The 27,404-nt window shown below is 45.7% G+C and overlaps 1 protein-coding gene and 2 long non-coding RNA genes across 3 annotated transcripts in view; 1 reads left to right on the top strand and 2 right to left on the bottom strand.

The window, feature by feature from the left end:
• Positions 1-66: 66 nt before the first annotated feature.
• On the bottom strand, positions 67-24,759 carry LOC142068581 (uncharacterized). The gene is made up of 2 exons (XR_012664459.1): positions 24,525-24,759; positions 67-7,168 (listed from the first exon to the last, which is right to left on the bottom strand). It is a non-coding gene; the product is annotated as an uncharacterized LOC142068581 (long non-coding RNA).
• Positions 18,122-21,171, bottom strand: LOC125645179 (uncharacterized). Its single transcript, XR_007359220.2, has 3 exons — positions 19,113-21,171; positions 18,889-19,018; positions 18,122-18,316 (listed from the first exon to the last, which is right to left on the bottom strand). It is a non-coding gene; the product is annotated as an uncharacterized LOC125645179 (long non-coding RNA).
• A 103-nt stretch (positions 24,760-24,862) lies between the features above and the next one.
• The window catches only part of MREG (melanoregulin), a 42,724-nt gene continuing 40,182 nt past the window's right edge, over positions 24,863-27,404 (top strand). Inside the window, 3 exon segments of the mRNA XM_048869917.2 lie at positions 24,863-24,914; positions 24,917-25,030; positions 25,033-25,135. Coding sequence (XP_048725874.2) covers positions 24,878-24,914; positions 24,917-25,030; positions 25,033-25,135 — 254 coding nt within the window. The 5' untranslated portion in view covers positions 24,863-24,877.

Raw genomic sequence — 27,404 nt, 5'->3', positions numbered from 1 at the left:
CAAAACGGCTGAGGTTCTTTAATTGTGATGGCTGCTTTACAGTAAACCAGAGAAAACAAGTCAGGCTTATGCATAAATGGTTACCAAAATTTATTAAGCTAGATTCTAATCATGTGGTTACAAAATTGCTAGTGCCTACTTATTTAAATGTAGAGATGTTACACACACACAAACAAGTTACAAAACTGAAGCCACAATCCCAAAGAAAGAAAACAAAGTATAGAGCTCTATTTCAAAATATGTGTACACTAAAGATAGGAGATCAGGTGTGGGTGCTTCTTACCCTCCTTGCATCTCTCGATTCCAGCGGTGCCAAGCCAGGATCGGTCACTCAATTCCGCGGAAAGACGAATAAGGGACAAGGCGTAGGGACCCTCTTAGCTGCAGAAGCCTTGGGAGGCTGTCACTTATCTGACCAGCAGATAGATAGTGAAAAGCACTCAAAAATCATGGTGCTGTAGGTCCCCTACTTATACCTCTGTACTCCTTTATTCTCTTTCTCCTTTCTTATGCCAAATTGAGGCTGGTCTGTCGGGGTGACGCCAGCTTTTGCAAGAGTAGTTTACACTTGCAAGGGAGAGAAACAATAAGTTTCGACTACTGGACATTTCTTTTATCAGGGTAAATATTTTCCCACCTAGGATGTTGGTGTGTGTGCATCACGCTATTTAGTAGGGGCTAAGAGCCATGTCTGTCACAGGGCCTCTGCCTGCTGTGAGCTTAATCGTCGTATCTGTTCCCAGAGGCACATTGTAGCAGCACACCTGTGCTTCAAAGGCTGTGCTGGAATATATGTTAAGTGCCCTGTTCCTGCTTCCTCCTGTGTTTCCAGCAATGCTGGTCTGAGCGGGGGGGGGGGGGGGGGCTGGCTGGCTGGCTACAGGGCCCTAGACTGTCAGGTGTTTGGGGCAGAACCAGGCCTTTGTTTGTGTGTGTTCAATGCCTGGGACAACAGGATGCTACTGGAATATTAAATGCTATCATAATAAACTGTCCGAGAATGTAGTGACTATTGTTCTGTGTTTGTATAGCACCTGGCACAATGGACTTCTGTCTAAGAGCAGGGCTCCTAGGCACTACGATAATACAAATAATTAATAATACTAATAACCACCAGTTTTAAGGATGATCTTCACTGTATGGGGGTGAGTTTTGCCCTTAGGTTATGTCTACACTTCGAGCTGGAGGGATAATGCCCAGCTTGTAGACATACTCCCGCTAGCTCTGATTGAGGTAGTGCACTAATAATAAAGTAATGGCAGCAGCATGAGGAGTGGGAGGGACTAGCTGCCCCAAGATCCCACCTTAGACCCAAGGGACTTACTTGGGGCAGCTAGCTCCTCCCGCTGCTTGTGCTGCCACGGCTGCACTATTTTTAGTGAGCTAGCTCAGTCAGAGCTAGCGTGGGTATGTCTCCTCAAGCTGGGAATCGGCCCCTCCCCCAGCTCAAAGTGTAGACATACCAATAGTGGTGAATGCAGAATCCTGCATTTCTGATAATTTAACACCCATCTGAAACAAGGAAGAACAAAATCATTGTAATCCAAGACTTCTCTGTAAAATGCAGTTGGTAATTGACTCTGTACCCCAAACTAAATTTTTTCCAAGACCTTGCATAATACAGATGTCAAGCTAACAGGCCTATAGTTACACGGATCACTTTTTTTCCCTTTCTTAAAAATAGGAACTATGTTAGCAATTCTCCAATCATACGGTACAACCCCTGAGTTTACAGATTCATTAAAAATTCTTGCTAATGGGCTTGCAATTTCAAATAACCAGAAACCCCTCTTGAAGCAACAGAAGTTGGTCCAGTAAAAGATATTGCCTCACCCACCTCGTCTGTCTAATATCCTGGGACTCACACGGCTACAAGAAGACTGCATACTCTTGAAGCTCTGTCAATATATCCCAGTTACTTTTTCATAGATTCATAGATATTTAGGTCAGAAGGGACCATTATGATCATCTAGTCTGACCTCCTGCACAACGCAGGCCACAGAATTTCACCCACCACTCCTGCGAAAAACCTCTCACCTACGTCTGAGCTATTGAAGTCCTCAAATCGTGGTTTAAAGACTTCAAGGAGCATAGAATCCTCCAGCAAGTGATCCGTGCCCCATGCTACAGAGGAAGGCAAAAAACCTCCAGGGCCTCTTCCAATCTGCCCTGGAGGAAAATTCCTTCCCGACCCCAAATATGGCGATCAGCTAAACCCTGAGCATATGGGCAAGATTCACCAGCCAGATACTACAGAAAATTCTTTCCTGGGTAACTCAGATCCCACCCCATCTAATATCCCATCACAGGCCATTGGGCCTATTTTCCATGAATATTTAACTACCAAAACCATGTTATCCCATCATACCATCTCCTCCATAAACTTATCGAGTTTAATCTTAAAGCCAGATAGATCTTTTGCCCCCACTGCTTCCCTTGGCAGACTATTCCAAAACTTCACTCCTCTGATGGTTAGAAACCTTCGTCTAATTTCAAGTCTAAACTTCCTGGTGGCCAGTTTATATCAATTTGTTCTTGTGTCCATATTGGTACTGAGCTTAAATAATTCCTCTCTGGTATTTATCCCTCTGATATATTTATAGAGAGCAATCATATCTCCCCTCAATCTTCTTTTAGTTAGGCTAAACAAGCCAAGCTCCTTAAGTCTCCTTTCATAAGACAAGTTTTCCATTCCTCGGATCATCCTAGTAGCCCTTCTCTGTATCTGTTCCAATTTGAATTCATCCTTCTTAAACATGGGAGACCAGAACTGCACATAGTATTCCAGGTGAGGTCTCACCAGTGCCTTGTATAACGGTACTAAAACCTCCTTATCCCTACTGGAAATACTTCTCCTGATGCATCCCAAGACGGCATTAGCTTTTTTCACGGCATATCACATTGGAGGCTCATATTCATCCTATGCTCAACCAATACTTCAAGGTCCTTCTCCTCCTCCATTACTTCTAATTGATGCATCCCCAGTTTATAACTAAAATTCTTGTTATTAATCCCTAAATGCATGACCTTACATTTCTCACTATTAAATTTCATCCTATTACTATTACTCCAGTTTACAAGGTCATCCAGATCCTCCTGTATGATATCCCTGTCCTTCTCTAAATTAGCAATACCTCCCAGCTTTGTATCATCCGCAAACTTTATTAGCACACTCCCACTTTTTGTGCTGAGGTCAGTAATAAAAAGATTAAATCAGATTGGTCCCCAAACCAATCCTTGAGGAACTCCACTAGTAACCTCCCTCTAGCCTGATAGTTCACCTTTCAGTAGGACCCGTTGTAGTCTCCCCTTTAACCAATTGCTTATCCACGTTTCAATTTTCCTATTGATCCCCATCTTATACAATTTAACTAATAATTCCCCATGTGGCACGGTATCAAACGCCTTACTGAAATCTAGGTAAATTAGATCCACTGTGTTTCCTTTGTCTAAAAAATCTGTTACTTTCTCAAAGAAGGAGATCAGGTTGGTTTGGCACGATCTACCTTTTGTAAAACCATGTGGTATTTTGTCCCATTTACCATTGACTTCAATGTCCTTAACTACCTTCTCCTTCAAAATTTTTTCCAAGACCTTGTATACTACAGATGTCAAGCTAACAGGCCTATAGTTACCCAGATCACTTTTTTTCCCTTTCTTAAAAATAGGAACTATGTTAGCAATTCTCCAATCATACGGTACAACCCCTGAGTTTACAGATTCATTAAAAATTCTTGCTAATGGGCTTGCAATTTCATTTGCCAATTCCTTTAATATTCTTGGATGAAGATTATCTGGGCCCTTGATTTAGTCCCATTAAGCTGTTTGAGTTTCGCTTCTACCTCAGATATGGTAATATCTACCTCCATATCCTCATTCCCATTTGTCATGTTACCATTATCCCTAAGATCCTCTTTAGTCTTATTAAAGACTGAGGCAAAGTATTTGTTTAGATATTGGGCCATGCCTAGATTATCCTTGACCTCCACTCCATCCTCAGTGTTTAGCGGTCCCACTTCTTCTTTCTCTGTTTTCTTCTTATTTATATGGCTATAGAACCTTTTACTATTGGTTTTAATTCCCTTTGCAAGGTCCAACTCTACTTGACTTTTAGCCTGTCTCACTTTATCCCTACATGTTCTGACCTCAATAAAGTAGCTTTCCTTGATGAACCCTCCCTTCTTCCACTCCCTGTATGCTTTCTGCTTTTTCTTAATCACCTCTCTGAGATGCTTGCTCATCCAGCTTGGTCTACAACTCCTGCCTATGTATTTTTTTCCCCTTTCTTGGGATGCAGGCTTCTGATAGCTTCTGCAGCTTTGATTTAAAATAATCCCAGGCCTCCTCTACCTTTAGATCTATAAATTCTTCAGTCCAATCCACTTCCCTAACTAATTTCCTTAATTTTTGAAAGTCAGCCCTTTTGAAATCAAAAACCCTAGTTGCAGATTTATTTTTGTTAATCCTTCTGTTCAGTTTGAACTGAATTCACTCATGATCACTTGAGCTAAGATTATCCCCTACAACCATTTCTTATATGAGGTCCTCACTACTCACCAAAACCAAATCTAAAATGGCATCCCCTTTAGTCGGTTCAGCAACTACTTGATGAAGGAATCCATCAGCTATCGCATCTAAGAAAATCTGAGCCCTATTATTATTACTAGCACTCGTCCTCCAGTCTATATCTGGGAAGTTAAAGTCTCCCATGATCACACAGTTTCCATTAGTATTTACTTTATTAAAAACATTAAAAAGGGCTTTATCCATATCCAAATTAGATCCTGGCGGTCTATAGCACACCCCAAGCACTATCCAAGGGGAGGCTCTAATAGTTTTTCTTCCCCAATATAATAAGACTCTGTCTTATCCATTCCATCGCTTCTTATTTCTTTACATTCTACCTCATCCTTGATATACAATGCTACTCCATCACCTTTATCTTTATTTCGGTCTTTCCTAAACAGCACATGCCCTTCAATACCTGTAGTCCAGTCATGACTACTATTCCACCATGTTTCTGTTATCCCTATAATATCTGGTTTCACTTCCTGCACCAGTAGCTCTAGTTCCTCCATTTTGTTACCTAGGCTCCTCGCATTGGTGTACAAACATCTTAATTTTTGCTGTTTGGCCTCACTCACATTCTGTACCCTATTAGGCACAGTCATTCTACAGCCAGTATAACCTATTAGACTGGTATCCACACTGCCCTTCCTCCTTATATACGTTCTCCTACCCATGGCTGTATCCTCTCTTACTTTGTTTTCTTCCCTCTCAATACTAAAAGCTGGCGTGGAGATTACTGGACATCTCCCAACCATCTCCCCCAAATTCCTAGTTTAAAGCTCCCTTAATCAGTTGTGCCAGCCTCCATCCTAGAAGTCTATTTCCTTCCCTACTCAGATGAAGTCCATCCCGAGAGAACTGTCCTCTGTCCATGAATGCCTCCCAGTGGCCATACATCCCAAAGCCCTCCTTACAGCACCACTGCCTGAGCCATCTGTTGATAGTCATAATCTTGTCACACCTTTGTTGCCCTTCTCTAGGAACAGGCAGAATCCCACTAACGATCACCTGAGCCTCAATTTCCTTAAGCGTCTTCCCCAGCCTAGCACAGTCTCCCTTAACATTTTCCAGCGAGAAGCTAGCCGTATCATTGGTTCCCACATGAAGGATAATTAGGGGATTCTTTCCTGCTCCCTTTAGGATCATTTTCAACCTCAGGTCTACATCCCGTATCTTAGCACCTGGAAGACAGCACACCCTCCTATTCTCTGGATCAGCTCTGGTTACAGGCCTGTCTATTCTTCTCAGTAAAGAGTCCCCGATCACATAGACCTGCCTTTTCCTGGTGACGGTGGCATTCTCCAGTCTATCCCCTGTTCCCTCTGGCTGCAAGTTCTTTCCATTCCTATTCTCCCTTGTAATCCTCTTCAACCCATCCTGTATCCTCCTGGGGCTCATATTTGGTGTAGTCTCCATTAACTCTTCTCCTTTTCCTATAGGACTAGCCGCTCTTCTCTTCTTTCTTGCCCTTCCATCTTCAGTGATTACCTGCTGAGCCCCTTCTTCATTTTCCAACTCTGCAAACCTATTCTTGAGCTCTATTTCTCTTTCACCAGCCCGTCTTTTCCTCTGCCTGGTTCTTTAGTCACATGCTTCCGCTGACCACTTTCCTCACCCAGACTCCCCTCAGAGTTCCCCATTCCTGCTTCCACCTGCAAGTCTGAACTTTTCCCTTCTTCATGTCTTTGCTCCATAACCTGCTCAAACCCCTTCCTAAACTCAACCAGACTTTCCACCTGCATCTCCAATCCTCGGATCTTTTCTTCCATCAGCTCTATCAGACGGCATTTCATGCAGACAAAACTCTTTCCAGGTACCCCCTCCAGGATCATGGACATACCGCAGCTTCCACATCCAGTTATCCTCATTGTGTCTTCCGTGACATGGATCACTCCCACTGCTGCCTCTGTATCTGTCATAGCCTTCCCACCTCAATCCTGCTAATCTGGGAAACACAAACCCCACCAAAGCACCACCACCCACAGCAAAAACAAACCCCAAACATGCACCACAAGACAAACTCCCACTCAAACTCCCCTGTTACAGCTCTGTTTGCTGGCTCCTGCACCGCTGCAGCTGTCTGTGCTGCTGCACGACTGGCTGGCTATCTGTATAGGACCCCTAGTCAGAGAATCAGAACCAATCAGGCTCTCTAATCAGGGCTCAGCTTCTCTCCCAGCACAAAGCCCCTACAAGCCTCTACACATCCTTCTCTGATTTATAGGAAAGTTGCTCCCCCTACTGCCCAATGAAGTAGGAGCAATATCTATTCATTTCGACCGACCGTAAGGGCTTGTCAACACACTGAAATTGTATCACTTTAACTTTACTGATACAGTTACTGCTGTACAACTGGCCGAGGGGTCGTCATAACAGATCAACTCATTGGTTAGCCTGGTTCAGTCTGCTGCCTTCAGAAGTGGACAGTACCCAATGCTTCAGAGGAGACATCCTCAGTAGTGATCCCACCCAGCAGCACTGTGCTGTACTGCACAGCGCAATGTGGGGAATCTCTTTCTGGTGCCTCCAGGTGATTGTTCCTGAAGCGTGAGATAAATTATCCATCACGGGCCTGGTCTCCTTGGGCAGTCACTGAGTCCTGTGGAAGATGGATGCAAAGCACAGTCAGGCTGAGTTTGGAGCATTGTGCAGGCACTTTAGACACGTGTAAACAGCTACAGAAGGTGCCCAGCAATGGAAAAGCAGGCTCACATACTTGGTCTCACTGCACTGCTGCAGCAGTGAATCCCAGTGACTGCATGCTGTGGAGTTGGTTCCAAATGTCCCACCCTTTAGTTTTGCTGAGTGTCCCCTTTGTATCGTGCAATAGGCTGGCGGCGGGATGGAAGGGACAGATTTTCATTCACCCTTTAGATTTCTAATACCTAAATTAAAAGCAAAATCACTGATATCTGAACATGTTAGAGACAAATCCTCAGTCGGTAAAAACCACTGTAGCTTGGCCAGAGTCAGAGTTATAACAGTTTACATGGGAAGTCAATGAAGGTACATTGATTTATACCTGAAGTCAGAGCTCTAACTTACAGCAGCTGAGGATCTGTCACTTCCAATTCAGCAAAGTACTAGCCAATGTTCTTAGGTCCATATTATCCAGCAAAGCACTTAAGCCCCTGTTTAATTTTAAGGACATACTTAAGTCTCATTGAAGCCGATGGGTCATGGTCTTAAAATGCTTTGCTAATAAGGTAGGACTGCTGAATCAAAACTTTATTGCTCAGGGTTTCCAGAAAAATAACGGACAGCTGAGTACATTTCTCCTTGTTAATTTTATTTGATGTCACCCTTCTCCACCTACTAGACAGAAGCTCTAATTAGCGAAGGGCCATTAGGTGCCCTGCAAAATCTCTCCAGACTTTGACTTTGAAGTTGGGTACACAAGGAACTGCCCATCTGGAGCGTACATCACTCAGCATAAGGCGTGCACAGTCCTCTCACAACTACCTGCTATTGGGAGTTCTCTTTCTTTTGGGTGTAACCCGTCTGCCAGGGCGTTGACACCAGCAACAAGCATTGGGTTCAAAAAGCTAGGAGTCCCTCTTCAAACTGGCAAAAAACACTGGCTCAAGCCCCATCCAGAGTTTCTGGGATCACTAAATACCTTCCCTAGGTATCCTCAATAGGGAACCGTTTTCCATTGCGGGCAGTGGGCCTGGATATGAAACAAGGAAAACGTTAGGGGAAAGTAGTGTGAACGATTCACCCTCATGTCCAAGTGCCCCCTTGTGGTCACTCCAGGGTTAAGGTCTCATTTCCTCTCTTGGGCCTCTAAGGACTCCACCACAGGCTCCCCAGTCTCAATAATACCCATCCTTGGGGTCGGTTTATAATTAAAACAAGCTGCAAATAATCCATAACAAGTGTCCCAAAACATAGTCCATTTATCACACCCAGTGCACATAGTCCTTAAAATCCCATGACCTATAACCCATCAGCCTAGCACATACCACGCTCTGGTGTCTTCTACTGGGCCCAAGCCCTTCTTTGGCCCTCTCCCATCCTTTGGCCAGGACAGCCACCTCAGCCCTTCCAGCCAGAGTGCAGCCCTGCTCTCCCCAGCAGGAATCCCACAGCCTCTCGGCTGGGAGGCACTCAACCTCACTAGAACAGCATCCATCACTCGCCCGCTCCGTTAGCCTTTTCCCACTCTCTAGTGTTCAAATATCGGCATGAAAGCCCTTCCGCTGCTCCCCTGCCTTCAGCTGTCTGGCCCTTGGCCCCAGCTCTCCAGCATAGAGATGTCCGTGGAAAAGCTCCTCCTCTCTCTTTGGCCCTGGCTCTCAGCTTGGGGAGACCATCTGGCAAATGCCTCTGCTGCTCTCTAGCCTTCCTCCAGGAACCTCTTCCCTGGCTGATTCTCCCTGATCCTTTATAACCCCAGGTGCTGCCCTGCCCTCTTAATGGCTAACCTGGGAGCCCCTGTGCTGACACAGGGGAGCAGGACATACCTCATTTAAGAGGGCCAGCCACTGTATGACACACAGCAACGATACATTTACATGAATGATAAAAACCTTCCCCCCAGTAACTGTGCCAGTAGCCCAATACCAGCTCCCCAGCCCCCAGTAATGAATAACCAACAGATGAACATCCTTTACTACATTACTTCCTCCTTTTCCATCCACTAACCCCCACTTCTGGGTTTGTGTCAGGGGGTAGCGTGATCTCAGGGGCACTCGGACAAGCCTGTCTCCGGTCTCTTGGGAAGTGCTGTCTGGTCCTAACCTGAGGCACCACCACTTATTCCAGCCAATTCTGAGTTTGTAGCTAGGCTGACTTCCCAAACTATCACTGGAGGAGTTCTTGGTGGAAGGCTTGGGCAAATGTCGCTGTACTTCTCTCATTTCACCAACAGATGGGGACAGAGAGCGCCTTCCACTCTGGAGCCTCTGTTCGCTTGCAATTCTGAGTAAAGAGCTTGTGCCAGGAGTGGCCAAATGTACTGATCTTCCAAGTAAGCCTTCAGAATACAACAACCTTCAGACATTCCAGAGCCAGGGTGCGCCTGCCGGGGCTTGGGGCTTGAGTCCTGAAGGAGGGGCCTGCCAGGGCTCGGGGCTTCAGGCATAGGCGCCGACTCCGTGGGTGCTCCAGGGCTGGAGCCCCATCCCCCCAGCTCACCTCCGCTCCGCCTTCTCCCCTGAGCGGGCCGACGCGTCCTGCTTCTCCCCCTCCCTCCCAGTGCTTGCGCCGCGGAACAGCTGTTTTGTGCGGCAAGCCTGGGAGGGGCAGGGCGGGCATTTGGGGAGGGATCCAATAGGGGCAGGGAGGGGGCAGATTTGGGGCGGGGGCAGGGGGGCATGAGCTCCCACTGGTGCCAACAAAAGTTGGCTCCTGTGGCTTCAGGCCCACTCCTGCTTAAGCTCCGAGCCCCAGCAGGTGTGCCCCACAGGGCTGAAGGCTCAAGATCCCTCACCCTGCTGACCAGAAGCCCCTACCCCACCACCCTGCTGCAAGGCAGAGGTCTTGAGCTCCCCCACCCCCAGTCTGGTAGGTGGAGAATGGGGTGGGGGAACGTGGGGGGCTCCATGAGCTGCACTTCAATGGTAAAAGAGCTGCATGTAACTTGCGAGCCAGTTTGGCCACCCCTGGCTTATGCAGACAAAACAGCTCTGTGGTAATTCTTCCCTTTGCTCACCAAGAGATGGGAGAAGAGAATGCCTTCCCCTCCAGAATTACAGGCCACTGGGCTTACATATGCTTAATAGTTTACTGATCTTAGGCAAATGGGGCCCTATCCAATGCCCATCACAGCCAATGAAACAACTCCCATTAATCATTGGCTTGGGCCCAGGGCCAAATTAACCCATAGGCTAATAAGGCTATAGTCTTAGGCCTTCCTATTTTTAGGCCCTACTTTAGGCCCTCCTATTTTTAGGCCCTACTGTAGGCCCTCCATTCCATATTGAAGCTGAGCAATGGTAGCGGGACCATGGGAATTTTTTTGTCTCATTAGGTATTGCTTTGTACAAATTAATTCATCAAGATTGTGAATTCAATTAATGGTGGTTGTGATTTTGTCTTTGTGGGCTAAGTAAGTGTTTGTGGGCCCAAGACATATTGAATTTTGTACACAGTAGGCCTATACTGGCCAATAGGAACCATGTCAAAGAAAGGAGGATGGCAGAAATTGACGGATACCAAAGAAAGACGGCAAAGACAAGATGTAGTGCTGAAAGGAACTCCTTCTCTCCTAACGTTTTTTCCTCCTACTAAGTCTGGTGGTGAGGAAGTCCAGGCAAATACCAGCCCAAGTGAACCTGCTGCATCTGCGCCTGATGAAAAGGAACAGCCTCCTGTGATTTCTCTAGTTGCAGTCTCACCTCACTCCTCTCAAGGCTTTCCCAGTGATAGTAATACAAATATATCCTTCTCCAGTGATCCAGGTGACTAGGACATGACTTCTCAAGATCTCATGGCATATTGGACTGAGAAAGGCCCACAGAAATGCCAGATTTTAGATGCTGACTTTTCATTGACAAAGCAAGAGTACACCAATCAGAATTGTTATCTGACCAAATCAATGTTTGAATATGTGAAGCCTAACAAACAGATTGGCAAGCGAGAATGGCTCATCTATTCACCTTCTAAGAAGAAAGTGTACTGTTTTTATTGCAGCCTGTTTTCTGATTCCAAAAAGTAGGGAATGTTCTGCAAAGGTGTCAGTGATTGGAAGAATTACTGCATACATTATCAATCATGCAATGATTGAGCAGCATTCATTGTCAGTTAGCAGCTATCATGCCTGAAAGAAAGTTAGTGGCAGAATTGATACCCAAATGGAAAATGAGTTTTTGGAAGCTCGTGCTTATTGGAAGAACATTTTCAGATGCCAAGTTGAAATCATAGTTTTTCTTGCTGAGCGTGGTCTGCCATTCCTTGGTGTTCTAGAGCTAATAGCTAAGTTCGACCCTTTCTTAGCTCAGCACATCAATGAACACGCAAATCATGGAAAAGGCCATACATCATATCTATCAAAGACTATTTCTGATGAATTCATTGCACTGCTGGCAAAGAAGACACTATCAGCCATTGTAGATGAGATCAAAGATGTGGGATATTTTTCAGTGTCCATCGACTCAGCACCAGATGCGTCACATGTAGATCAGCTGACTGTCATCTTGCGTTATGTACTACCCAGAGGACCAGGTGAGCATTTCATTACCTTCATAAACATCACCAGCCACACAGGGGAGAAACTTGCCTCACCGAAAGTTGATTTTCTCACCGAAAATGGGACTGACATCAGACTTTGTCATGGCCAAAGCTATGACAATGCAAGTAATATAAGTGGCAAATATTCAGGGACGCAGGCAAAGATAAAAGAGGGCAATGCTTTGGTTGATTACATACCATGTGCTGCTCACGCACTCAACCTTGTTGGCCAGTCTGCTGTGGACTGTTGTGTTGAAGCAGTTCCTTTTTGTGGATTTGTCCAAGAATTGAACAATTTTTTCTCTGCATCAACCAGTCGTTGGATGATTCTTGGAGACTCACCATGACTCAAGATCATCTCAGTGCTTTGTCCCTCTTGAGCATGGAGAATGAAATTGTCAGGTCTTTGAATTATGATGACATCATTCATGACTTTGTCACAGCTAAAGTGAGGGGGGGAAATTGTTTGTGTGAAGAATTGAGTGTTGTGAGAGTATAATAAACTTGTTAATGTGATATAAATAAATAATATGTAAATAGGTATGTTGATAAAAAATGTTTGATTACTTCATAATATTTTCTGTAGACTTAGGTCCTTCCCTCCCATTAGCCTTAGGTCCCTCATAACCTTAATCCGGTCCTGCGTGGGCCCACAGAAAATAAATGAAAAAACATAGAAAAACAGAAAAAACAACTGATGGGAAAATTTAAGCAATTCATATAGGGCCATATTTTCACAGCGACTCCATCCCTGCCTCTAAATTCATGCACTCAAAAACTAGTGTATACTCATGAAAACTGGGTAACTTGCACGTGCACAGTGTGGTCCTTTTGGCTGTGCAATAGTGGAACACAAGCTTTAAAGGCTGTCTTTGCAAAGTGACTTCACAGTATCCCGGAAGAGAGGTGTGAAATGGATGGCTGTCATGGCAAGTCAGTCTCATGGATGTGTGGTGTGTTTACAAAACTACTCACATACAACTATTGGGAAAAATGAAAATTGCAAAAGCAAGGGACAGTTTATATAATTTTTTTTGACTGGTATGCTCATCAAGGCCCTGATACAAGGCCCACTGAAGTCAATGGGAATCCTTCCATTGACTGTCCTGGGCTTTGGATCAACCCCAAAGGGACACCGCAGTGAACACAAGTATAGTCCCAACTCAAAGCACTGGCACATACTAGTAGGGTTTATTTATGCATTTAAGGAAATGGAAGACAGGAAACCTACAAACTGGATTGAGTTCTAACTGCTTATCTATAGCTGCTATGGACTTTGATTTTCTCTTGTGTTTATATCAGCTCCTGGATGTTAGATTCTCAAGGACTATGAAACTTTGGCAAAAATAGTAAACCAATGGCATCCAGGAAACTACAGCTGTTTGGATATTATTTCTTTGTTCCTGCCCTGTCTCAATCATCTCTCCCTCACACACCTTTTCAACAAGGTATCATTATAGATCAAGGATCAAGGACAATGCCTAGATTAGAGTCCTTGGGCCAAATACTCAGCTGATGTAAAAGACCATAGTTACACTGGCAGTAAATGCTATTCTGTTTTACATCCACAGAGAATGTTCCCTTCAACTCTTAGCACGCTGCCATAAATTGAGCCAATGAATCAAAGTAGGGGGCATGTACTGAACTGTGTAAGCTTGGCTTAGGGCATTACATTCTAACATTTCCGTGAAGCAGGCCCGCTCTGTGTGAATAAGTCTTTAATCAACAACTAAATATAAAAGACAGGTCTTTACATTTGATCAGCAGAATGGATTGGCCCCAGGGTCCTGTGTGGTTCATCTGCTGTGCACCCTCCTACCAGACATACTGATCCATTTCTAACAGCTATCAGCCATACCACTTTGTCCATTTTTATGGCTAAGACCTGAGGCAAAGATTTTTACATTAAGCTGCAGTAGTGAGACTGGTCTGAACAGTGTAGAGTTTGTCAGAATTGACAGTCCACTTGGGATTTAATGGCATTTATTGCCTCTTTAATTTTAAAATGAATATATTCATGGGGTTGGACTCTCAGCCGATGTAAATTGGCGTATGCCTTCTAATGAATCATGTTTACTCCTTATAAATAGAAAATTAATTCTCACGTATTGCATTGGACTATGGCTGTGCTATAAGCCCATAGGCTATCATTCTTCTGGACTTGTCAGTTGCCTCATAGAGGTGCCTTAAAAGTCTTAACGAGTTCTCCATTCTCTCTAATCCTGAGACATTTAATCTTCCTCTAATCACAGCTCCCTTTAATAAAGTTGCAGGGCCTGACTGACCACTGAGTTACAGCAGTTTATACCATTGCACCGCCACGGGGGCAGAGGCATCCACTGGAGATACACTAGCATAAAACTTGTGGTTCTATGGATTCAAACATTCTGAGGTTAGAAGGGGCCATTATGATTATCTGACCTCCCCTAGCATTGTCTGACCTCCTGCATCTCACAGGCCACAGAATTTCACCCAGTGATTCCTGCATTAAGTCCAAGAACACAGGGCGGGACTAAAGAATGTCTTTTAGAAAGACATCAGATTTTGATTTAAAGTCTCTAAGTGATGGAGAAATGACCCATCCCTTGGGAAGGTTAATTACCCTCTCTGTGGTAAATCAGGCCCTTAGACTGTATTTGGACATTGCTCAGTCTGGGTCACCTTTTACTACAAGCTCATTCAAAATGTGTCCAGTAGCCTGCTGTAGACCTAATAAACGAATGCCAACCTTAGATACACAAGTTCTGAAACCACCTGATTAACTATGGTTTATAATGGAGGCTGTTTTTATAGAAAAAAGTGTAGATGGACACATTCTTGTCTAAACATCCCTATCTGCCCTATGATAATAAGTCTCTCTCTCACACACACTGCAGTGTATCTTTGCAATCAAACAGAGGGATTATTCTGTGATACAAAATGAGTTATAAGGGGAATTGATTGGACTAACACCTGGCATTCCTTGTATTGCAATTAATTTCCAGGGGATAGGATTTGGAGACTGAGGAATGCTCTTAATCAGTGATATTACCTCAGTTTGCCAGTACTGGAAAATATTTACTGAGGTTTTAAATGAATACACTGGAAGTATATCTCTTCCTTAATTCTTAGTCCTCAAAAATCAAGGTGAACTGAATGATCATTTGAGCCCTGGCTTCCTGTACAGAGGACAGTAAATCTAGGGAGAAAACCCAGTGGGACACAATAGAAGGGCCTGGCAGTAATGCTGGACATGATCCCTTCACTTTTATAGTCCCCCACCCTTGCCAAGAATGGTTCTAGGTAACAACATGACTGGTGACTTCCATTCAGCCATTCTCTATTCCCCACAGCTGGACACAGGATACTGGACAAGGGGATCTGATACAGTGTGACTATTCTAAATTCCTATGTTTATATAATCTCATTTGAGTTGTTTGATTTTTTACTCCAGGGCATGTTCCTAAAAGCTTCGTTCACATTTTAGTAATGCTGCTGCATATGTCACAGCCTATTTGTGCATCGGTACATGATTCTTCAAGGCTGTGCTTTGCATTGCCTACCAAGAATGGCTATCAGCAGCAGTAAGTGTGGCATCCCAGGTGTTCTACTGATCGTTTCAGAATGCACGGCACCACAACATTTCCACTTATTTCCCCAGCAACAAGAGTCAGCCTTAGTTATAAATTTTACCCCCATTCTTCCTAAAAGCCTTTAGCAAGGCTGTATAAACATTGACCTGAACTAGATAAATGCATGGAAGATAGCCACTGATGAGTCCTCCTATCCTATCCTATTAGCCAGGATGGGCCGGGATGGTGTCCCTGTTTGCCAGAAGCTGGGACTGGGCGACAGAGGAATGTATCACTTGATGATCACCTGTTCTGTTCATTTGCTTTGGGGCACCTGGCATTGGCCACCATCAGAAGACAGGACATTGGGCTAAATGGACCTTTGGTCTGACCCACTATGGCTGTTCTTATGTTCTAATCGTATTTGGGGGCGGGGGGGAGTAGGTAGGGGAGAGGGGGCGAGAATTTCCTTTCACTAGTATTAAATTTGAGCCTCACAATTAAAATTTTCTCTTTCACTCAGATCAATTATTCAGTGCACGTGGAAGAAGAATTGCCAGAGCATGTTGCATTTTAACAAAGAGTTAATGGCTCGGCATAAGGAGGTAAATGACCTCTCACTGCACCATACTGAAAGAAACAGACAGCACACTGCCACAAGAGACAATGTGAGGCTTGCTTCAAGAATCTTCCAGAGGGCAGTTACTATAAAATATCCATCTTCCTACAGCATGAATCACAATCCCTGCTTTCCAGATGCTTTGAGAGCCAACGCAGAGGTTAGCAGCTGCATCCCACTGCTGTTCATTGCCTCCAGACTTTGAAAACTAGTCTGGCAGTTTGATCCATACAATTAGTTAATCAATTTACGGCTTGGTTTGGTGGAAAAAGTAAGGACCTGATCCAAAGTTAGTGGTACCACTGACTTCACTGGCCTTTAGAATTGGGCTCTCGTGCATTAGCACACGAGACACTGGTTCAAGGGTGACACTAATGACTGGGCCCTTCTTGTCCGAGGCCACAGAAGGTTAGAGGAGACACATTTATACTCCAGTGATGCAGGGGAGGAATAAAGAGGGTATCAAAGCACAGGCCCCGTCTGGGAAAAGGGCTCTTGAATCAGTAAAAGTATTACTAGTGTCTCTGGTCTGCGCTGTTCCTGAAAGGTGAGCCATCAAAATTATTTACACTTCAAATTGATGAGGCCACGTAGCGTGCAATAAAAAGGAGGAAATGGTAAAGGTCTGTTCCCCTCATGCATCATTTGCAGATGGGAAGACGCACCCTGTGGGTCATTTAAAGCATGATATGTAATGAGCTCTGCAATATTTCAGCTTATCTTTATTATCTGCTTTTATGATCCCACTATGGCTTACATGTGGTTCTTCTGAGACTGCTACCTTTTTCTTTTGTTCTTGAACAGGGGGGAAAAAACCTAGGAAGATTTATTAGCATGAGAAAGAGCAAAGGAATTTGAAACATCTCATTTTAGTTGGGTATTTTTATATAGTTCAGTTTCTGTCTAAAGGGCAACAGTTTAAATTGATAGAGAATGTATTCCCCAGGTTTCTGAGCACTGTTAAAGACTTCTACAATGGTGGAAAGTCTCTTTGGCAGAGAAACGAATCAACAAATCAAGGATTTTTCGGTTTGCTAGAGCCCATCCAACTGTTATTATTTGTATTACAATAGTGCCCAGATGTCTGAACTGTCATGGCTGGGTATACACACACATACTAAGAGACAAGCCCTGCCCCAACGAGTCCATAATCCACTCAACACGCAACTGGTGTGTGTGTTGGGGGAATCAGAGGTACAGACAAACCGACTTGCCCATGGCCATACAGCAGGTCAGTGGCCATGAACAGAACAAAGGTGTCTCAAGTCCTGGTCCAGTGTCATGCCTGCTGGACCATACTGCCTCCAATTATTTACTGCAAGTAAATTATTATTGTTCATTCTGTACATTACTGTAGCGCCTAGGGGCCAAACCCGAGACAAGAGCCTTTGTACTAGGTGCTGTACAAACACTAGGTAAGAAACAGTCCCTACCCCAAAATGGGAGGTTATATTACCTCTGTAGTTGGCACTGGTAGAGTATAGTGTCCAGTTCTGGGGTTCACAATTCAAGAAGGATGCTGATCAATTTGAGAGGGTTCAGAAAAGAGCCAGAAGAATGATTAAAGAATTGGAAAACATGCCTGATAGTGATAGGTCCAGGAACTCATCTGGTTTAGCTTCACAAAGAGCAGATGTAAACAGGTGACTGATCATAGTTTAACTACCTACAATGGGAACAAATATTTAATAATGGGGCCTTCAATCTAGCAAAGATATGACAAGATTGAATGGCTGGAAATTGAAGCTAGACAAATTCAGATGGAAATGAAGTGCAAATATTTAGCAATGAGGATAATTAACCATTAGAACTTACCAGGGGTGATGGTGAATTTGCCATCACTGGTAAATTTAAAATCAAGATTGGAAGGTTTTTTAAAGGATATGCTCTAATTCAAGCAGGAATTAATTCAGGGAAGTTCTATGGCCTTTGTAATGGAGGTGGTCACACTAGATGATCCATGAGGTCTGCTACAGAACCAGAAATTGAGCCCAAATCTCCCAAGTTCCAGTCCTCTGCTTTAACCCTCAAGAGTAACCTTCCTCTCTGTTACCTAATACATTTAGCCTCTTTATCTGTTTATGAATGTGTCACGAGCTGTTTAAAATTTTCATTTGATATTTGAAGTTATCCGCTGAATAATTTTTGCAATTCATTGTGACTATTTGATGCCCAATGCTGGACATGTAGATCACATGTTACTGCCTTGTTTCCCTCATGGGATGAACTTGTCTCCTAGAATTAGGCTTCCAGTACAAATACTCACATTTGCCTTCCTAGTCTGTCAATCTAGTACTTCTCTGGTGGTTAGCTGATTCCTGCCACTCACACTCCAACTGTGATGCAGAAGATATTTCATTGCATGCATATCCCTTATTGATCCCAATGGGCCAGATTCTGATACCTGTTGTATTAATTTAGATGCGTCCAAAGAGTTAAAATTGTTAACATGATTCTGACACTTTAAAACATTAAACAGTTGTAAACAAAGTTTGGGGCTGGGTAGACAGCGAGCTCAGCTTGCTTAGTACCATGGTGAACACCATTAAAAATCCCTTTTTAACCTTTAATTAAATATACAGAAAAGAAAGATAAACAGCTACAGTAGCTGAAGTGTAAACTATTAAATAAGGCTTTCATCATAACAACATCCCTTGTTCCCTTTAGAAGGGAAAAAACCCCTTGTTTAGCAGTCTTTTCATTGGTATTGGAGATAATAATAAGTGTCTTTTCTGGGGAAAAGAGAAAAGAGTTGAGATGGGCTGAGCTGTCATTACCCTAACTCATGCTGGGTAGCACCATACTCAGTAGTCCCAGTGACTTCAGTAGGATTATTGGTTTAACATGAATTAGGGTATCAGAACCTGCCCCTTACACTGCAAAGAAGAGTGAATGGGACTGTACTGAATGGCTTTCTACAAATGATTGGCTGTTTCTTATGCTGTAAGCACAGAGCACGCAGTCTGTGGACGTTACCTTGGAAACGTCTGTGATCTTTGAAGTTTCTCTTATGTGCAGCACTGTCTGCAGTCTTGTCACTTGAGTTTGCATAACAGGAATCCCTGTCCATAATTCCTGGCTCGGCAGCACGGAGACAGAACTGGGTCTGTGAAGAGAGTGAAGAGCACAGATACTGCAAAGCACTTCACGGTGACTCACAGCCCATCCATAGTTTAACAGCCATATTTTCATCTGCTTACCATAAACGTTTTTACTGTATTTAGAAATCCGAGCCAGCTCCGATCCTCTTCGCTTTGACACCTTGCTTAGGTTTATTCAGATGATACCCTGGCTTCAGAGACAAGCCTCCCTCATTTAGGCCCTGTCTGTCACAGGGTAGCTGGTCTCTGCAGATGGATGACGCTCAGTGCCCCAGGACCAGAGCAGGTGAATCCAATCCAGCCAATTAAAGAGGGCCGAGCTACACCTGGGCCTATAAAGGGCTGCTGGGCCAGAGGAAGGACTGAGACAGGCCAAGCCCTGGGGAGTGAAGACCACAGCAGAGCAGAGTTAGCTCCTGTGGTGGGTCCCTGAGGCCAGGGACTCAGGGAAGCAGCCCCTGGCTGCTGCTTCAGGAAGGGAGCTGAGCCAAAAGAGGGCTGGGAAGCTGCCTCGAGCTGGAATGCCAGAGACTCCTGGGAGGGGTGGCCCTGAAGCCTGGGGCCAAGGATGGAGTTTCTGCTTGTTTGATAACCTCTGTTAAAGAAATAAACCTCCTTGACTGAGACTGGGTGTGGCAGCACATGCTTTGGAGACAGGGAGAAGCTCCAGCCCTGGTGACCGGCCCAAACCCTGTAGACGTTGACAGCTCAGCTCCACTCCTCTTCAGGAAAACGGAACCAACTGTGCCCTCGCTGCAGCTCTGCCATGTGTTGTTAAAGAATCACCTGGCTTCATTTATACATCTTCTGGGGTCTGCCCTGATAGTCCTCCAAGGTCATCCGGTCACCACGTCTAGCTGAACTGAAGGGCCTGTCTTCCATTCTCATCTTCTGCTGCTTGGGACAAGATGTATCACCCCTCCTTCCAGACTCTCTCGTTCCTAAGACCTCCAAGATGGTGTATGCTTCTGATTCACCTCTTTCTTCTTCCACTACTTCTCCATTGCCTCCTTTGGGGACTCTTCCTCCACTGCTCTCCCACTCCCTGCAGGAATCCCTAAGGCAGCCTGTCCTCTGCTCCCTTTATACTTCATCCCTTGTTGACCTCATCTGCTCCCTCAGCTTTAACTATGACTTCTCTGGGGACAGTTTACAAGTCTGCATCTCCATCTTTACACCGTTCAGTCGCAGGTCTCTGATAATCTCCCTGACATCTCACCCTGGATGTAAAACACCAACTCAACTGAGCATTGAACCTAAGCCTTCCCTCTGCCAGGGCCGGTTCCAGCTTTTTTGCCACCCCAAGCGGTGAAAAAAAAAACCCAACCCGACTGAGCTGCTGCCGAAGTGCCGCCGAAGTGGAAGGGAGGGAATGAAGGACCCGCCGCCGAAGACCCGGACATGCCACCCCAATAACTGATGGAGTTCCGCCCCTTTCTATTGGCCGCCCCAGGCACCTGCTTCCTTCGCTGGTGCCTGGAGCCGGCCCTGCCCCCTGCTCTTCATCACGCTCCCTTGGCATGTAAGCTAGCAACCTTGCTGTAGCATGGTCCAATGGATAGGGCCCCAGACTGAGAGTTGGCAGACATGGGCTCTGCCACTGACTTGCTGTGTGATCTTGAGAAAGCTTCTGAACATCTGTTTCCCCATCTGCAAAATGAGGCTAGGGGTACACAGCTCCCTTTGTAACTCAGACTGAGATCTGTGAATCATATCATAACTGAGTATTATATACAGGCACACCAAATTCCAGTGAGCTGTTACATCTGAATTTCATTAAATGCACGAAAGCAATGTGTAGCAGCGGTGTTTTCTGTCGATTCCTTCCTTTCATCTCTTTCTTTTGGTGGAACAGACAGAATTTTCTATGATTCTCTAACAGATAAAACAATATCTATGATTCTATAATTTGATTATCTTGTAATTTCTATGAATCATGAATCGGCACTGAAGAGTTAATAAAAACCACACAAACACTCTGCAACAATCTGGACAATGACATGTAGAGATATGACTTGACATGTAAAATAACTATAATCAGCATGATTTATTGATTATACCCCAGTATATGACAGGAACTAACTTTGTTGTTTATTAAAATACTGACTCAAATTGATTAACAATCTAATACATCGCAGGGAAAAATAATCCAAAGCACATATACTCATTTTGAGAGGGATGCATGGAAAGCAACTACTTATGATAGTGGGCAGTATATTAGACATGCGTTTGCAGGGTGATATGGGTAGAAAAAAGGCCAGTTCAAATTTGAGCCCAAATGGAGGAGATCAAACCTGTAGTCACTGATAATGGGAAATACAGTTTTTCAGTGCTAGGGCAGCAGAGAGAAGGGGTGGTCCAATGTTTAGGGCACTAACTTAGGACTCAAGATACCTGGAGTCAACTCCCTGCTCTGCCATTGACTTCTTGGGTAACCTTGGGCAAGTCATTTAGCCTCTCTGTGCCTGAGTTCCCCACCTGTACAATGGGGATAATAACACTGCCCTACCTCACAGGGTTGTTGTTAACATATTTTCCCTCACAACTAGGAACAGAAACTACAGTAATGAGGCCATATAAGTAGTATAGATAGATAGTTCAAATCCAGCACAGGGAGTGGCTAATGTAGGATGGCTTTTGGGTGGCCTGTGTCAAATGACATGGTGGACTCAGTGCAGCTCTCTGTGCTCAGGTGTCCATACCACAAAATCCACTATTGGGTGAGCTTCTATGGCCTGTGTCATGCAAATCAGACTAGATGGTAATAATGGTCCCTTCTGGCCTTAAAATCTATGAATGAATATGGCACTAGCTGGCAACCTTCATGGCAGCTCAGCACTGAGGCTGAGAACTGGATGGATGTGGAAGTGGAGCTACTCTCTTACTCTAGAGGTTGTCCCAGCAGGTCTGGTTTGGGGCACATTGGAGGAGCACTGGGGAAATCTTGCATTGCCTCCACCTTTGTTGCACCTCTTCTGAATGGACAGCTTCAGTTTCCTGGATTGTAAACCTTTCTCCAGCATTAAATTCACCATGCCACATTTTAAGTGGATGGTTATGAACTAACAAATCCTAGAATAATAATAATAATAAAATAAGTGGCAAATCCTCTTTTTCCTCCCCTTTTAATTGTGCTTACGTAGTGTCTGAAAAATATATGACATATGATATCTGCTTGCATAAGCAAAACTGAAATAGTATCAGGCAGATATAGTACTAAAGCTAAGTGAGTGTTCATGCTGCATACAGCCAACTGCAATTAGTGCAATTACTTTTGGGTTTTTTCGGTCTGACATTTGATGGTGTGCTCTGAAGTACAATCAAGTACTCCACAATTAGCGTTGCCAATTAAATTAAGAGCAAAAGATCAACTTAATTCATTTTTTTACAAGCCATCCCTCTTCCATGCTGACTCGTGAAGGGCATATCCGTGGTAAGAAAGGAAGAAAATAAGAGTAAGTGACCTAACCCAAAGCCCTGAAGACAATGAAAAGCCCTCCATTGCTTTCAAGGGGCTTCAGATCAGGCCTTTAGTCTCAGAAATCAAAGGCCCATTGGCATGGCTGCAAAGGAATAAACCAGAAACAAGTAGTTGCACTGTCATAGAAGTACCATAGATATCAGGGTTGGAAGGGACCTCAGGAGGTCATCTAGTCCAACCCCCTGCTCAAAGCAGGACCAATCTCCAATTTTCCCCCCAGATCCCTAAATGGCCCCCTCAAGGATTGAGTTCACAACCCTGGGTTTAGCAGGCCAATGCTCAAACCACTGAGCTAGCCCTCCCACTCCCTGCAGTTGCTCTCCCCGCTCCACTCCAAAAGCCAAAGCAGAGGAGGATGCCGGTTGGACGCTGTGCTCAGACAAGCCTTGGGTGAGATGGTTCTACTGAACTGGAGTAAGAGCCTCATAACAGGTCCACAGCAAAACAATTGTCTTTCAGTTCAATGCCATACACATTCAGCAAGGCAGCACTTCCATAACTTGGGTGGGACGTCACCTGCCTTCCACAGCCAGACATGGGTTTCTCCATCAGGTTGACTCTCCTCTCTTCCAATATACAAGTGAAATCCTGGCCCCACTGAAACCAATGAGAAAGCTCCAATTGACTTGAATGAGGCCAGGACTTCTCCATAAATATTTTTACATGTCAGTGTAATTTCTCCACGCACGCAGGTCTGCAGTTTTACAACAATCAATGGCACACAACACAGCTCACCTCAGAAAGCAAAAGAGGCAATAAGGTAACTGTTAATCATTAGTTAACTCATTAGCTATTGAGCTGTCAGTGCTCACCTCCAATTGGCCACTGATGCCAGCTCCACTGACCACTTGTTCAATTGTCAAATAAGTACGCTCTCGTGCTTTCTGCCACACTGCCCAACACGAGTGGGAGGCACTCCCTGTAAACAGCCACTACACCACCTCATTATTCTTCTGCCAACCCCTCCTCACAACTCTCCTTTCCCGTGGTGCCTACAAAAACCCTGACAACAGATAGCTGTGGGTGTGCTGAGACTACTACCTATCATATTAACATGGCCTCTGTGTTTTCTTGTACTCCCGTCTGTTTTCCTCTATCCACTTATTGCCTCGTCTTCATCTCCAGCTGCCGTATAGTTCTGACTCCCAGCTCAGGCAGACGTATACGTACTAGCTCTGCTGGGGCCACCAGGCTAACGACAGCAGTGTGGCCAGGACGGCATGGGCAAAGGCTCGGGCTAACCACCCAAGTACATACATAGGATGTTAGATGAAACTGTACTCAGGCGGCCAGCCCGAGACGCCACCCATGCCACTGTGGTCACACTGCTACTTCTAGCATGCTACCTTGATCCGAGCTAGCTCACGTATGTCTGCATGAGCTGGGAATTATACCTCCCAGCAGCAGAGTAGCCATACGCTTAGATTGTAATCTCCTTGGAGCAGGGACCATCTGTTTGCTCTGTGTTTGTACAGTGCTTAGCACAATGGGGACCTGATCCGTGACTAAGGCTTCTAGGGGCGATGGTAATACACATATAAATAATAAAGATGCTGCTGTGACTTAAAACTGAAATGATAACACTGTATATAGTACAGAGCCTTTTAGCAGAAAAGCTGAGAGATCAAAGTGATTTTCACAAACATAAATTAAGGATCACAAACCCATTTAAGGTAATCCAGTATTATCCCATTTTACTCAAGCAAATAAGTTACAGGCCCTTATCTTATCCTTATCTACATTGAACTCTTACTCACATGAGTAACGCAATTCACTTCAGTGGGATTACTCAAATCAGCAAGACCCAGATCCTCAAAGGGGGTGTTGGGCAGCTGAACTCCTTTGAGGATCCGGGCCACAGCGCTCCCCAAATGCGAATGAGGGTTGTGTAAATCGGCCCCTTAACTCGTGAGGAAGACAACCCAAGCCTCCTGAGTTTAAATCTTCCTCAAACTGGGGAAAGGGCACTGCCTCCCTCTCTCTCCTCGCATAGCTAGAGAGCTGCCAACACTGGGGCGGGGGTAGCTTACGGCAGGGGAGTCACTTCGCTGGGGCTACGCGCGCCTGCCAGGCTGAGCAGCGCGGCCTGGTGGCCCGGGGCTCCCGCTGGACCCGTTTATCGCTCCGCCAGGCTGCGGCCAGTGATTGCGCCGGGCTAGCTGCGGCCTCGCTGGCTCGACCCCGGGACAGCCGCCCGGCGGGGCCCGGCTGCGATGGCGGGGCGGGCGGGGACATAAAGGGGCAGGAGGTCAGGCGCCGGGGGAGCTGGGGTTTCCCGCCCGCCCGCGTGCGGCCAGGCGCCGGCTGGATTTCCCCGCCCCGCGTCCCCGCCCCGCGGGCGAGCGGCTGGGAGCTCCCCGGGGGGCGGAGGCGGCGGCGGCCCATGCGCAGCGGGGCAGGGGAAGCCCGGCGCCGGGCAGAGGCGCTCGCCATGGTAGCGCGGCCAGGCGCTCGCCCTGCCTGCGCACAGCGGCGCTCGGCCGGCAGGGCGCCCGGGGGCTGCGCGGGGCCGGAGGCCGCCTAGGGTCGCGTCCGGCGGCGGCGGCGGCTCCATGGGGCTGCGGGACTGGCTGGGCGCGCTGTGCTGCTGCTGCCGCTGCCCGGGGGATGCTGCGCGGGCGGAGAAGGAGCCGCTGGTCAGGTAAGGGGCAGGGCGGCCCCCCGGCGGCGGCGGCGGGGGGGGTGCCCGAGCACCGGGCCCCCGCCCCGCAACCGGCCCCCAGCCTTTGGGCTGCCCGAGCTCTGTGCCGCCGCTGGCGCCCAAAGCCGGCTCCGGAGTGCCGGGTCGGCGGCGCCCCGGCTTGCTCGGGCACCTGCGGCGGCTCACGCCCGAGCGCTCGGCGGCCGCTCTGGCCCGGCGGAGTCCGTAGGCGCTCGCTAGGCAGGGGGCCAGAGGAAGGGGCGTTTGTTTGTTGAGGTTCTTGGCGGTTTCCCCAAGTAAGCGGCAGGGAACAGACTTGGCTGAGATCTGGGGACACCGATTTGTTTCTCTTTTAAAACTCTACCCGGTTTAGTCCCTGGATGCTTCGGTTCCCGAGGACTTTGTGTGTAAAGCGGAGGGACCGCAGACTGGAAAGAGCAGGACGTTTTTATGACTCTTCAGAGTGAAAACGTTGGGCAGCGCTCGGCGCTGGTATTCCCGTGGATGGGGCAGGCACGGGAAGGCCGCCACCGGTGAAGGTTATCCTCTTCTCTCCCTGCAAAGGCTACGGTTGATGAAGTGCCCAGGAAAGCTCATGCCCAAATAAATTTGTTAGTCTCTAAGGTGCCACAAGGACTCCTCATGCTTTGTTTTTGCTGATGCAGACTAACACGGCTGCCACTCTGAAACCGGTTTACAGACTGACACCGGCACCGCTGCCCACTGGCACATGATATAATTTAGTGGGTTTTTTTTTTTTTTTTACATCAGATAATTTTGGAGGGGATGAGTGAGAATTATCCAGGCTCATTTTATACCAACAACGATTGCTTAATAAAGTACTTAGAAATGTGAGTGAATGCAGATGCTTGAAGGTATGATGTACATTTGCTGTCAATTTAAGTTACATATTCTAAAGAATCTGCTGCAAAATCGTTCCCACTGGAAATCTGGAATAAAGGCAGATTTCTTAGTCCTATTTTAAACAGGATTCCTATTAAGTAGAATTACTTAATTCTGTTAGAATTTCTAGAGGGAGTCAAGAAGTATATGGATAAGCGTGATCCAGTTGATATGATGTATTTGGATTTTCAGAAAGCTTTTGACAAGGCTCTTCAAAGGCTCTTCAGGAAACTAAGCAGCCATGAGACAGAGGAAAGGTCCTGTCATGGATCAATAACTGGTTAAAAGATGGGGAGGGAAGGAGAAGGGTAGGAATAAACAGTCCATTTTCAGAATGGAGAGACATGACCAGTGGGGTGACCCTCAAGGAACTGTACTGGGACCTGTGCTGTGTGACATATTCATTAATGGTCTGGAAAAGGGGTGAACAGTGAGGTAGCAAACTTTGCAGATGATACAACATAATCTAAAAAATACCTAATACCTCGCAGTTTGCTTTCGATTTACAGGGAGATCTAACGAAACTAGAGGACTAGGCAACAAAATGTAGATGAAATACAACATTCATAAATGCAAAGTAATGCATATTGGGATTATTTTTTCTAACTATACATTTATAATGATGGGTGGTAACTGTTAATTTAGAACCAAAGAAGGAGATCTTGGAGTCACAGTGGATAGTTCTCTGAAAACTTCCACTCAATGCACAGTAACAATCAAAAAGGCTAACCGGATATGAGGAACTGTTAGGAAAGGGATAGAAAATAAGACCGAAGGTATCATAATACCACTTAAATCCATGGTGTTCCCACACCTTGAATATTGTGTCCAGTTTGGTCACCCCATCTCAAAAAGGATATACTGGAAAAGGTGCAGAGAAGGCTAACACAAATGATCAAGGGTATGGGATGGCTTCTGTATGAGGAGAGTCTAAAAAGATTAAACCAGTTCAGTTTAGACAAGAGACCATTAAGGGGGGATACGATAGAGGTCTATAAAGTCATGTGTAGTGTGGAACAGAAGTGGTTTTTACCATTTCACAAAAATGGTACAAAATACAAAAAACAAAGGTCGCTTGATGAATTTAGTATGCAGCAGGTTTAATATGAACAAGAGGAAGTAGTTTTTCACACAAGTAACCCGTGGAACTCATTGCTGGGGGATGTTGTGATGGCCAAAAATAGAACTGGATAAGTTCATGCAGGGTAGATCCATCAGTGGCTATTAGCCAAGATGGTCAGGGACACAACCCCATACTCGAGGTGACCCTAAACCTCTGATTGCCGGAAGACTCCATAAGTGCCCTGTTCTGTGCATTCCTCTTCAACCTCTGATAAGGGTCACTGTCAAAAGTGGACAAGATGGA

Source organism: Caretta caretta, chromosome 11 (genome assembly GCF_965140235.1).
Source record: "Caretta caretta isolate rCarCar2 chromosome 11, rCarCar1.hap1, whole genome shotgun sequence".
NCBI classification, from domain to species: domain Eukaryota; kingdom Metazoa; phylum Chordata; order Testudines; family Cheloniidae; genus Caretta; species Caretta caretta.
This window is presented reverse-complemented; position numbering and strand designations above follow the sequence as displayed.